General features: G+C 39.3%; 1 protein-coding gene across 7 annotated transcripts in view; it reads left to right on the forward strand.

Annotated features, from left to right (window-relative positions):
• The window catches only part of CYP2J2 (cytochrome P450 family 2 subfamily J member 2), a 120,291-nt gene that overhangs the window by 18,688 nt on the left and 87,462 nt on the right, over positions 1–14,141 (forward strand). For all 7 annotated transcript variants that reach the window (XR_012419537.1, XR_012419542.1, XM_045370041.3 and 4 more), the window contains exons 2-6: positions 5,314–5,476; positions 8,064–8,213; positions 8,618–8,778; positions 10,406–10,582; positions 12,431–12,572. Coding sequence is in view for 5 of the 7 variants with exons in the window: in XM_045370041.3 (XP_045225976.1) it covers positions 5,314–5,476; positions 8,064–8,213; positions 8,618–8,778; positions 10,406–10,582; positions 12,431–12,572 (793 nt within the window). In the remaining 2 variants the exon portion in view is untranslated. The remainder of the gene's footprint in view (positions 1–5,313; positions 5,477–8,063; positions 8,214–8,617; positions 8,779–10,405; positions 10,583–12,430; positions 12,573–14,141) is intronic.

The raw sequence follows: 14,141 nt of genomic DNA on the forward strand, positions 1-14,141 counted from the left end.
TTCCCAGAGCTTTGAACATCGGCTTTTCTGGGATAGGAATCTTGGTGATGTGAAACCTCCCTGACTGCACATCCATTTACAGGCTCTCTACAGGGGGAAGCACATCACGTGCTGTTGGCTCATTCTGGCAGCCCAGCTGGCATTGTCTTTACACAATCCTGCATGCAATTTTGCATTTACAATAATCAGGAGCATTTCATCTTTTGTTCTGTAGTAATAGTTTCAGGGAGTCTCCCTACATATACCTGTTATCTACTTTATGTTGCCTGACTTTTCATGACATAGTTAGAGGACAATTGGTTTACTCACATGTTTATTCATTCAACAGACATTTATTAAGTGCTTATCACATGCCAGGCAAAGTACAAGGCTGTATATGACTAAATGTATAGTGTACACACTTGGCAACCAAATGGGATATAAGGAGATTGGATCACTAAATGGAAACCCTGGGGATAACCTTTTGTAGAATGTTGGAAGAAATTGGGCTGAATTTTAAAGAAAATGTTGATTTTTGGCAAGTGGCTAAATGGAGTAAAGGGACAGAAGATTTTTAATAGGGGAAAATGGTCTGAGCCATAATAATTTTATTATTAATTTTAGTATCGTGATTACTTATCACAACAATACTAAACATGGGAACTAATAACATCCCCCATTTTATAGACTTGGAAACTAAGACAGAGAAAAGTTAAATAACTTTCTCCCAAATCACACAGAAACTAAGAAGCAGAATCTGGATTCAAACAAGTTTGTATAACTTCAAAATCCAAACTCTTAAACACTCCCTTGCATCACCTCTCCTACTTAAACATCTTAGAATTCTGATTGAAAACCAAACAAGATCCAAAATATTATACCTGATGTTAAGACTCTCCTCAGCCTAGCTCAGATTACCTTGTCAGCCTTGTCTCCCATCTCCCTTACCGACTGAGAAGATGCTTTTCCCAGGAGCCTGCCTCAACCCTGGTCCTCTTATGTGGTTCTTAACTTCCTCCCATCAAATATTTTATTGTAAAGAATGATAATAGATAATAATGAGAAGTGATTATTTATCTATATGCTCCATTAGATTGTTAGCTTCTTGAAGTGAAGGACTTGTTGCACTCCCCAGCACCTGGTCTTGACCTGGCACATGGTCAGTGCTCTTTAAATAATGAACCCTATCCTTCAGTCAGACAAGGTAGCTCTCTTGCTCCCAAACACCTTCTGCATTTCCCCTTTACATCTGTATGTGATGTTCCCACAACCTAGAATGCCTTTAATTTCTTACCATGTGTTTTTTTATTATTGTTGTGGTTTGGAGGTTGTTGGTTTTTGTCTGTTTGTTTTTTGGTGACATCCTGACCTTCATTTAAAATCTGGCTCAGATACCATCTACTCTTTAAAAAAATATTTTTCTTATATCTGTGGTGGAAAGTCATCTCTTCTTGTGATAGCTTTATGTCCCTCTCTATCAGCATAATAACACATGTCATCTGCTATGCATTCCAATTTTTTTCTGCACAGTCAGTCTCTCGCAAGAGACTTTGACACTTTAGGAAAACATCATATCATGTTGATCTTTGTATTACCTCCATTTATAATACACCAGTGCCAGAAGGTGCCTGGCAACTCTTAAGCATCTCATAAAAGCCTGTTAAATTGAACATGAATTTGATCTCCACAGCCTGTTCTCAGAAACCAGCACAGCCCCAAGAACTATCTGTGAAACCATTATTCTTAGAAGGAGTTCATGGGCCCCAGAGGACTGCTAACTCCTGAAACTGCATGCAAAGCTGTTTATGTGTATAGCTGTGTATGTGTTTACTGGAGAGCAGGTCTATGATATACATTATATTTTCAAAGGATTCTATAACTCAAAAAAGTAAAGAACCACTGTTTTAAAGCTTTATTTCCCATTTTCTTGTTTATTTTTTTTTCTTTATTGGATAAAAAAGCTTTTCAACTGTAAAGGCAACAATCCATACACAGTGAGACAGCATATTAAAATACAGTTTAACAAGAGAGAGTCCTTGTGCCTATCCTGCCATCACTGTGAATGCATGCACACGTGCGCATGTGCATACACACACACACACATACACACACACACACACTCAGCAGTACCTCTATAGGACCTTGGTGGATATCTTTCTAGATTTGCATATAAATGAAAATAAAGTTATATTTCCAACTTTTTATTAGAAATTCCATGTATCAATGAGAAAAAAAGTTGAATACCTTGATACGGAAATATTTGAAAGACATAAACATATGACTTTAAAAATACAACATCCAGATTGAGGGAAAGATGTTAAACTTTAGAGAAATATAGAAACAGCATGCATTTTTGTGCCTATTAGGATTTCTCTCTCTCTGTCTCTCTCTCTCTCTCACACACACACACGCGTGCGCACGCACACACACACACACACACACACACAGAGGCACAGCTCAGGAACAGGCCCTCTGACCTACTGCTGCAGGGAGTGTGAATTAATACACTCTTTTCCTGTTTTTCTTTTCCTCTTTTCATGTGTTTGTTCTGTTGGTTATTAAATTTAAGAACGTAGATTAAGTGGAATCTCTGTCAACTTTATATCTCTTGGTAGCCATGGTTCAATAGTTCAATCTCTTCTCCCACTAATCCTTTACTTCTTCCTCTTTACTGTAAACATTTATTTTGTTCCACACTTTTTAAAATGCTTATGCTACATTTGGAATTTTTATTCCTAGCATTACATTTCCTGTCCCTTATTACTTTTGTTCGTTTGACTTTTAAATATTCTGTTTCATTTCTTTTCTTTTTCTATTTTCATTTCTGATTTTAAGACTGTTTTTGTCTTTCAAAGCATCTTATTTTTATCTCCTTTTGTTTTATTCTGTTGAGGTTTTTTTTTTTTATTCGTGGTTCATTTAATGATATACAATTGAAAAGTGTGCCTTACCTTATAAAATCTTCTCAGAAGCCCTCTGGGTCATTTAATCTTTCTAAAGCAATGGATAAAATGACTGACAGGGTGCTTGTAAGAATTGTTAGACATCGCCATTCTCATCCCAGGGCTCCTACTCCATCTTTAAACAGTTGATAATATCATACAAGTTGTTGATCTAGTTCTGTTTAACTAGAAATATGCAATGGCAGAGAGTTGGTAGAGATAAAATTCTTAAGAAGTTTATTTCAGTAAATAGTAATGGAGTTCTGTATCCTTCCCAAGTACAAGCTGAGATTCTAGGCTGTATACTTTGCTAGTTAGACGTCATTTAACTTAACCTGATATTTTTCAGCTCTACCAAAAACATCCTTATTTAATGTTCAAAATTAGTCAAGAAATCCTTCTTGTCAGGCCTAAGAAATTCATCCAGGAATTCAGCAAGTGTACATTTAAAAAAATGCTTAATGTGTGTGGTTCCATTACTGCCATTTCATAGAAGCAAAGATGCTTACTTTAGGAGCAAACTGACTTGAGATTGAATCTCAGCTCTGCTTTTCCTAGCAAGACAGGAAATCCTGTGTAGGAGATAAAGATTGATGGAGGACTCTGGGCCAAAAGAATACAAGGACTGAGTTCAGGCTTGGTCTTTAATGTGGGAGCAAAGTGGTAGGATAGGACTGAACCCATTGTATTTGCTCTGATGGGGACTGTTGGGTACAGGACTCTGAGAGGAACATGGTAGAGCGTAAGTGCAAAAGCATCTGGATTGTGGAGAAGAGGCCACAAACACCTAAGGGAAATGAAGTCCTTTGGATTGTTACCACTGCCTGCAGCTACACACAACCCAGGCAGACAAAAGGCAGGGTTCGACCCTTTGTCAAACAGGTAGATTAGGAAGGATTTTGATTCGTGATTGTACACTGTCCTCCAACCTATATTTGCAGATATTTGCACGCTTGTGCATATTCATGAACATACACACCCCCATTCTCTCTCTCTCTCCCACCCCAACTCTCTCACTCTCACTCATTCTTTCTTTCACTCTGTCACTCCCACTAAACTTTGTCACGCAGGTTTTCCTTCTTGAAAGAGGAGAAAAATTATTACTACTGTAGGGTGGTTGTGAGATTAATGAGATAAAATATGAAAGGTGATTAGCAATGGCTGCCTGTGACCATGAGTGCCTTCTTCCCACACACCAGTGGGTTCCTGTCCCCTTTGCCACCGTAAGAATGCATCCACGGCCCTTTGCACACAGAGCTCTTTCATTACTCAGAGACTCGCCGGGTGGCTGTGCGCCTGGAACCAGAAAACAAAGTGCCTTTCACATTGCTGCTCTCATTCTTCCTCACAGAACCTTAAGAGGGAGGAATAATTTTCTCCCTTTTATAGCTGGGGAGCTGAGCTGAGGCTCAAAAAATAAAGCAACTTCCCCAAGAGCCCAAAACGATTGAACTGTACACCCCAGATTGCCACCTAACTCCAGAGCTTGAGGACTTTCCTCCATGCTTGGCCCCTGCCCTATAATGCACCTTCTATTATCTAGCATATGTTTCTATAATCTATGCCCAGTCTAGGAAGGGGGCATTCTCATTTGATTAAACAGATAGTTACGATTTACTAGGAAGTCCAGACTGAAGAAGTCTCAGCCTTCTTAAGTGGCTGAGACATGATTAGTGTTCAGAAGAGAATGCAGATGTGCTGAATTCTCTCTGTTCTCTACACTCTAGGATGCTTGGGGTTAGAAATCTTGTTTACTACGTCTATATATTGAGGCAGGTTTTCACTCTGTCACCCAGGTTGGAGTGCAGTGGCACGATCATGGCTCACTGCAGGCTCAACCTCTCAGGCTCAAGTGACCTTCCCACCTCAGCCTCCTGAGTAGCTGGGACCACAGGCAGGTACAACCATACCCAGCTAATTTTTCATTTTTTTGTAAAGACAGGGTCTCACTGTGTTACCCAGACTGGTCTCGGACTCCTGGGCTCAAACAATCTGCCTACCTCGGCCCCCCAAAGTGTTGGGATTACAGGCATGAGTCACTCCACATGGCCAGAACTTATTTATTTTATTACAGTTTTATCCTCATGCCTTTGCCCTAGGGACACATGATAGATGCTCACTCAATTCATGTTGGTTGAATACATAAATAGATATTTTATAAAGAAACATTCACATTCTGAAGTGAATTGAATCTGAGCCTTGTTGAAAGGAGGAGAAAAGGAAATAAAATTATTCCTGTGAGATCAATGTACTCTCTCTCTCTCTCTGTCACACACACACACACACACACACACACTTCTCTCAATATGAGCCCCTCCAGCTACACACATCCGCCATCTCTGAACACATGGATATGTGCATATTCAACTGTTACTATTTAACTATTTTTCAGTTTGTGAAGAAATATGGGAACCTTTTTAGCTTGGAGCTTGGTGACATATCTGCAGTTCTTATTACTGGCTTGCCCTTAATCAAAGAAGCCCTTATCCACATGGACCAAAACTTTGGGAACCGCCCCATGACCCCTATGCGAGAACGTACCTTTAAGAAAAATGGTAAGTTTCTTGGCCAATGAAAGGTGAGTGTTTGATGTTGATAGTCCTATAGTCTGCTAAAGGCGCCTTGGTGGCTATAATTTTACAACACTCCTAGAAACCAGCCCCACAGTAAACTTCCTGCCACTAAAGGAAGCTGGGTATTCACATTTCCTGACTGAAGTCACTCCCTCAGAAGATTTGATAAGATCATCCCTCACTGGGATTTGGGAGAAGCCACATGCCCTGCCCAAACCTACTGTGGATGCTTTTCTAATGAAGTAACCACATTACCCATTTATAGCAGAGGAACGTGTTCTCTCTGTTTTCCTCTTCCAACCCTCTCCCCTTAGGAAAATGGATGTGGATCTTCCTCATTCTGTTGCTGCTTCTTCCTGTCTCTAGTTCCTTATTCTCTTTCATTAAGGTTGTGCCACACAGAGGATCTTGAGCCTTCTGGTCTATGATAGAACAGATTGGCATGAACACTTAAAATTACCATTAAATATATGGAAACATTTAAAAATTGAAATGACAATCTCAAATCTATCACTCTATCAAAGCACCACTTTTAGGTGCTTCTCAATTCTTTGAAATAGGTCCTCAATTAATTCTATATCCGTTCACTGTATTACCTGCCTTGTGAAGCACAGTACTAGGCATGAGTGATGTAACAGTGAGAAGAATAGATAAAATCCATATCCTATGTAGTTTATATTCTATGCAGAGAGAAAAAATAGTATCAATTAACTATAATAGTTAGAAGTCTACAGTGTTTTGAAGTCGAGTGCAGGATGTACTTATTAATGCAGTCCTGGGATGCAGAAACAGTAAGTAAATATTCATTTAATAAACTGGTGAAACAATCTGGCAGACAGAAAAGAATATGAAAAGTCCCTGACATGAAAAGGACAGGGAACTTGAGAAATGAAAGGTGGCCAATATGACAAGGATGGGGATTAAAAGGAGATAATTAAAGGGAGATGAAACTACTGAGCTTGGCCAGGAATAGTTCGTGCAAGTTCCTGTTAAGGATATTAGTTTTTATCCTAACATTAATGGAAGCTCTTGAATGGCTTTAAGTAGAGAAAGGAACTATACTTACACTGTACATTTTTAGGTTTTATTTAGGCTGCTATTCAGAGAATAGAAGAAAAGGAGCAAGAGACTTTTGTAGCATTTTAGGTTACAGACAGTGGTAGCTCAGGCTAGGGAGGTCCAATAACAGTAGGGAAATAACAGTAGGTTACACCAAGATAACAGCAGGGAAGACCTGGATTTGAGATATCTGGGAAGTACACCTCTTAAGACCTGATGACATAGGTGCAGGGAGAAGGAGGTGTTGAGGTGACACTCAGATGGGTATATGATGGAGAAAAGGAACACTTAGTACAAGGTATTTGGTTTAGTTGGGCATGGGTGAAAAGTCATATGGAGAAAATTGTGAGTTCAGTCATGGATATGCAGAATTCAAAATGCCTTTAAATCAGCAAAGTCAAGCAGGCAGTGTTGTATATAAGATTCTGGAGCTCAGGGACAGAAATAGATGGTCACTATCAATAGATGTTATTTAAAATTTTAGGAGTTGATAAGATTTACCAGAAATAGAGTATAGGGTGAGAAAAAGAAGTTTTAGATGAAGAAGTTCCTGAAGAACTCCACCATTTCAAGATCTAATGGAATATGAACCAGCAAAAGACATAGGAAATTGCTGGCAGAGAATTAGGAAGAAAATCTGGAGACAATGGTATCCTGAGCACCACTGGAAGGCAGTATTTCAAGAAAGAAGCGTCTACTGCAGCTGCAAGTAAGACGAGGTCAAAAGGTATCCCTGCATATGACAACGAGGCAGACCAATTCAGTGAGTGAGAAGGCCATAGTCAGATATTAAAAGGTGTTGAGGAGTGCTCTGGAATTGAAATTGAAAGGAATGTGGCATTACCTGTGTTATAAAACAAATGATGGTCTGTTAAGCCCACCAAAATTTTTTTTCTTTGCTTGTACTCTTCTTTCTGCATGGAACATTCACTCCTCCTTGCTCTCTTGATTCCTTACGTCATCTTTTAATGTCCGGGTTAGATAGGACCTCTCCTATAAAGCCTTTCTTAGCCTCTTTAAGAGTATAGATATTGTCTTATCCATTAGTGCATTCCTAGTCTTTAGCATAACATAAATACTTCACTTATGTAACTAATAATCAAAGCATGGGATTTGGAATCAGGCAGACCTGAAATTGAACACCTGTTTAGTTGCTTACTTACTGTGAGACCTTGTAAAGTGTATTTTATCCTTTATCCCTTGTTCCTCAGTTTTTTCATGAGCAAAATGAGTGGGTGAGGAGTGGTAATAATTGTACCTATCCCAAAGAGTTTCTATGAGTACTAAATTATGTAATGCACAACAAAATACATATTAAAGTGCCTGACATTGCAAGCAATCAGTAAATATTAGCCATTTTATCCATTGCTTTGGGATTATTTCTCTGGGCAGTTTTCAAGTGCCTTAATGATCTTCTCCTGTCCTTCATCTGATACACATCCCCGTATCATTTGCGAGATATTCACATTATGGAATCAGAATACTGTAATGTTGACTTTCTTTTTCCCAGGATTGATTATGTCAAGTGGCCAGATATGGAAGGAGCAAAGGCGGTTTACTCTGACAGCACTAAGGAACTTTGGTTTAGGAAAGAAGAGCTTAGAGGAACGCATTCAGGAAGAGGCCCAACACCTCACTGAAGCAATAAAAGAGGAGAACGGTGAGCATTGCGTACGACAAATGTGAGAGACTGTGGCCCATTTGTTCATTGGACAGATACTTACTAAGTGAGTAAGTACTTGTTCTATGCCCAGCAGTGTGCTAGGAATGGAAGATAGAACAGTGAACAACTTAACCACGACTCTGTCCTCAAAGAGTTTTAGAAGTAAATACGCAAAGATGGGCCCTAAACACATTACTGAATTTAAGCCCTGGTCCACAGTTTGACTTCCCTGGAGTTGACTGAATACTAGTTGTATGTCAGACGCAGTGTAAAGTCATGTGGCCAGAGCCGCATATATGGTTCTGCACTAGGTATGTCTTATGCCATATAGAGTAGACTCTTAGTAGGAAATGGAGACAAATCCATCAGAAGGATCCATCTTGCCCTTCCTCCACCTTCAGGACAGCCTTTTGACCCTCACTTCAAGATAAACAATGCAGTTTCCAATATCATTTGCTCCATCACCTTTGGAGAACGCTTTGATTACCAGGATAGTCAGTTTCAGGAGCTGCTGAAGTTATTGGATGAAGTCACATACTTGGAGGCTTCAAAAACGTGCCAGGTAAGCCTCATCTTGGTTCAGCAAATTGGGGACAATGTCAGACACATATGGGTTTTTCCTTTTAGTTTTTTGTGGGTTTTTGAAGCTAAAATATAACCTTTCAAAACTGATTTCAACACAAACTTATTTGAAATCAGTCTGTTGACTTTAGTTTTTTAAATAATATGAAATATTTATATGCAAAAACCATTTCTAACATGCATGTAAGGTGCAACATGTTATATGACATACGCCTATCCACCTATATTGTTCTTTTTAAAAAGAACAACAATATTGCTGTTGCCCTTGAGTCTCTCCTCGCTGTGTCCTTCCCCAACTTGTCCATTTCCCTCCTCCCTCAGAGGTTCTCTTCTGTATCCGCTTTCTTCCTCAGCAAGTTGCTTTGAGATTCATCTGTGTTGGTTGCTCTTTTTTAATGCAGATTAGTATCTCATTGTATGAATGTGCCACTTTTTGTCAGTCTGTTCTGTACTGACGGACATTTAAGTTGTTTCCAAGTTTTGGATGCTATGAATAAACCTGCCATGAACATTCTTGTACAAGTGTTCTTGTGGTTACATCCACTCATTTTTTATATATGTATCTGGAGATAAAAGATGTTTAAAGATTGCCAAGCTCATTGCATTATTTGTCTGCCCATCAGCACTTAATATCATCAATCTTCTAATTCCATAGAATGTAGCTGTTTGGGGTTCAAACTCATTCCTCCCTTGGTGGGCCCTGCACCCCAATTTTTGTCCATATAAGCCTTTGAGTCTTTGTCAAAAACTCTGCTCAGTTTCTTGGTTCCTCAGTCACTTTTCTGAATTTGGAAGACATTTCTGGGAGCTGGGGGGCGGGGGGAGAAGATGACCCCAAGTATTGAGTTCATACCCTGGGCTTTCTTCTTCCCCTAAGCCTTATCCTGGAAACTTCCTCACTATCTTGGTTTGTATATATGTGTGCTTAAATGCATACACATGTATCTTTTCTTGGTGTTCTCAATAGAAAGAGTGCCCTTGAATTATGCAGTGTGCCATTATCAAAATTTTTAAAAATTTCCTTTGTTTAAAAAAGACTCTATTTTTGAAAATTACAAATGTACATAAAAGAATACAATCATGAATCACTGTGTACTCGTCAATGAGCTCTAACAATTATCAGCACGTGGCCATTCTCACTGTGTCTGCATCTGTGCCCTACTACCACATCCCCACTGTCCCTGAATTATTTTGGAGCAAATTATAGACCTCAATTATTTGATACATAAATATTTCAGCATATATTTATAAAAAGATCCATTTTAACAAAAATAAAATACCATCGTGCCTGAAAAATATGAACAATAGTTATTTAATGCCTTCAAACACTCAGCCAGTGCTCAGATGTCCCCAGATGTCTCATACGTATTTTTTTTTTGGTGGCAAGCTGTTGGAGTGGTGACAAGTGGTCTGAGGCTGGATATATTTTTGACAGAGAGCTGAACTGTTTCACTAGAGGGGTGAGAGAGAAAAGAGGGGTCAAGGATAACCAAGGTTTAAGTGTGAGCAAATAAAAGCGATAGAAAGAGAAGATGGTTTCCGTTGTCTTAAAAAGTGAAAAAAAGGCACAATGTTATCTGCATGATTGTTTTGTTTTTCTCAATTAGCTCTATAATATCTTTCCATGGCTAATGAAATTCCTGCCTGGACCCCACCAAACTCTTTTCAGCAACTGGGAAAAACTGAAATTGTTTGTTTCTCATATGATTGAAAAACACAGGAAGGATTGGAATCCTGCAGAAACAAGAGACTTTATTGATGCTTACCTCAAAGAAATGTCAAAGGTGAGAAAACCAAAGTCATTTTGTATTTTTTTCTTACAGCACAAATAGGGGTGTATTAGTTTCCAGCTGCTGCTATAACAAATGATCACAAACTTGGTGCCTAAAATAGCACAGATTCATTCTCTCACAGTTCTAGATGTCAGAAGTATGAAATCAGCGTCACTGAGTTACAGGTAAGGTTTTGGCTAGGCTGGCTCTCTTTGGAGGTGCTGGAGGAGAATCTGTTTCTATTACTTTCCCAACTTCTAGGAGCTGCCTATATCCCTTGGCTTGTGGCCACCTCCTTCATCTTCAAAGCCAGAAGCACAGCATCTTCTCTTCTCTCTGGTATCTGCTTCCATCCTGGCATCCTTTCTCTGACTTTGTCCCTCTTATTTCCCTCTAATAAAGACTATTATGATAACACTGGGCCCACTGGGATGTTCCAGGATAATCTGCCCATCTCAAAATCCTTAACCACATCTGCAAAGTTCCTTTTTCCCTATAAAGTAACATCCCTAGATTCCAGACATTAGGATGTGGATGGGCATCTTTGTGGGTCATTATTCAGCCTGCTACAGGAGTAAAAATAAGGGCAATATTTCAGAAAATGTAGAGTAACATTAACTCAGTATTGATGATGCAATTAGAGATAAAGATGGGGGTTAATGGCATTTGGTTTGAGGTCCTGTGAATGCCCCAATACTGCCCTTTCATCCCCCATCCCCTACCCTCTACTGTTATTTGGAGGTATACACAAAGGGGGAACATAGCAGTTAATCCTCAAAGCTCTGTTCTATCATTAGTTGGGCCTGGACCCAGTAACCTATACTCTTTTCTCAGCCCCCATAGAGAATACAAGTAAAGCTGAGTTGGATGCCAGAGTTTAAAGGCCAACTTTATTAAGGCCTGAGTTGGGCTTTTGCCTTTCCTTCTGTCTTGTACCTTTCACTTTCCAACATTACAGGCCAGAAGTAAAGAGGAAACCAAATTGGATGCATGACCTTGAACACAGTTACCCCTCTGGTTAACATGTATCTCTGTGTCAATACTGTCATCTTTATACATCCAATTCTCCTTCTGGATTGGAAAGAATGGTGGATTTCTTTCCCTCTTATTTAACCTTATTGGCATGACATTTATAGAAGTATTGTTTTCATCTCAGAGGAGGAGATTCGCTATATGTTGTGCAGGTAAGGAAGGGACCATTAACATCAAGAGCAACATTGGACAAATTGAAGTTTCCAGAAGCTGATGTTAAAGATGACAGTATCATGAGGAATGCTTGTTAGAATCAGTGAGGTTCAAATTGGAAAGGAAAAGATGAATGAGGAGATATAAGAATTGTTGTTCACAAGAGGAATTCCATTTGTCTTTTCTGTTATCAGTACAAACATTTGTCAAGTATTTGCTATGCGTCCTTGCATTCATGTAAATCATAATGCCCTCTTAAGGGGTGTGCACTCCTATTTCCAGTGTATAAAATGGGAAACTGAAGAACAGAGAGGTTAAGTAACTTGCCCTAGGTCATACAGCTGCTAATTGAAGTGGTTAATATTGGAAGCCAGATCTGTCTTATTCACATCCCATTCTCCTTTCACTGTACTAAAAGCTTCCCCCAAATTACAGGCAAAAGAAAACAATTGTCTTGATTTTCATCCATCCAAAGGTGTCCAGCACTTGGGGCAGGACAGTGCTAACGATATTGCTGTAATAAAAGTCTGCCTTCTGAAGAGGCCAAAGGGAAAACTGTTTCTTTTGGGGACCTTTTCTTCCAAATTTCCTCCTAGGATGAAGCCCCTGTGTGTTACAGCAATCAGGAATCCTCTGAATAAACCAATAAATAACATTAAACGTTGTCTTTTCTAGCACACAGGCAATTCTACTTCAAGTTTCCATGAAGAAAACCTCATCTGCAGCACTCTGGACCTCTTCTTTGCCGGAACCGAGACAACTTCTACGACTCTGCGATGGGCTCTGCTTTATATGGCCCTCTACCCAGAAATCCAAGGTGAGCATGTCAGTGAGTGAGCCTGGACCAGGACAGAATAGTGCCTCCTGGGACGTGCCGCCTGAAGTCAGAGCCGGAAGATCTCATTGTAGGATGAAAAGAGGCAGAACAGTCATGAGTGATGAGGTCTTGGAAATTGCACATTCTTCACATATTCTGTCTGAACTGTGATGGGCCCAGGTAATACAAATGTGAGAGAGAATCCCTGTCCTCAAGAAGCTCAGAGGCAAGAGGGAAATCCATGAAGTCAATCGACATTGAGATAGTTCCAGGAAACAGTTACTTTCTGATGTGAAAGTCTAGTTGTGTCTTCCCTTCTTTTAAGTGATACCTTCCCATTTCTCCCTGAATAATGTTCAAACACCTTAGTCTGGTATATGTCACCCTCCGATATGCCCCTTCTGCCTGTCTAGCCTTGGCCCCACCTACCCTCCATGGTGGCCTCACTAAGTGACACGTCATTTTCTTTGTAGTCTGTATTTATGGCTCTATGTCATGATATATGCTTTTCCCTCTACTTGCCCAGTTTTCCTACATAGTAAACTCCTAGCTCTTCTTGAAGAATCTGTTCAAATACTACCTCTCTAAGATGTTTCTGCACTCCCCTAGGAAATTATTAACATTTTCTCCCTCCAGAGATGATGTAATGTGCCTTTGTTACTAGGCTTATCATGTATTATTTCTATAGCTTTCCCACAGACTATAGTCCACTCAAGAATGATGTTCACATCATTTTTCTTCCTCCAGCTTCCAGAACAGTTTGAACATATGGGGGATGGGAATGCTTAACAATACAGTTTTTCGAATTGTGGGTAACCATTTATTAATGAGTCATAAAATCAATTTAGTGGATCCAGACCAACTTTTTTTCTTAAGATAAAAATAGAAAAGATCAGAGTGCTTCCCATGTACTAAGGTAAGTTTGTTTACAGAACTTTATTTTTTCATCTGTATCTGCATAATGTATGCTTTATATGTGTGTATTTAGGTATATGCATCCAGGGTCATGCTCAGTTAAAAAGGCTAGTAACAAACACACAAGCACTGTATGATTCCACTTACATGAGTTATCAAGAATAGTGAAATGCCTAGAGACACAAAGTAGAATGGTGGTGGCCAGAGGCTGAGGGAGGAGATAAATTAAAGCTCTATATCTCCTCCCTCAGCCTCTGGCCACCACCATTCTACTTTGTGTCTCTAGGCATTTCACTATTCTTGATAACTCATGTAAGTGGAATCATACAGTGCTTTTTTAACTCAGTTAAAAAGGCTAGTAACAAACACACAAGCAAGTTCTGGAGAGTGATTGCCCAACAGTGTGAATATATTGAATACTACTGAACTGTTCATTTAAAAATGCTAACATAGTAAATTTTATGTTGTGGGTATTTTACCCACAAATAAAATGTTTTTCAAAAATTATAATTTATTTCACTTTCAGGTAAAAAAAAAAAAAAAATCCAAACTAGGCTTTGCAAAGTCATTAGGGTTCCCAACTCCTTCCAACTTGTTGCTCTGTTGTGATTAGAATGATGCTCTTGTTAGCACTAAGACAGCTCACCAATAGGC

This window comes from Macaca fascicularis, chromosome 1 (assembly GCF_037993035.2).
Source record: "Macaca fascicularis isolate 582-1 chromosome 1, T2T-MFA8v1.1".
NCBI lineage: Eukaryota > Metazoa > Chordata > Mammalia > Primates > Cercopithecidae > Macaca > Macaca fascicularis.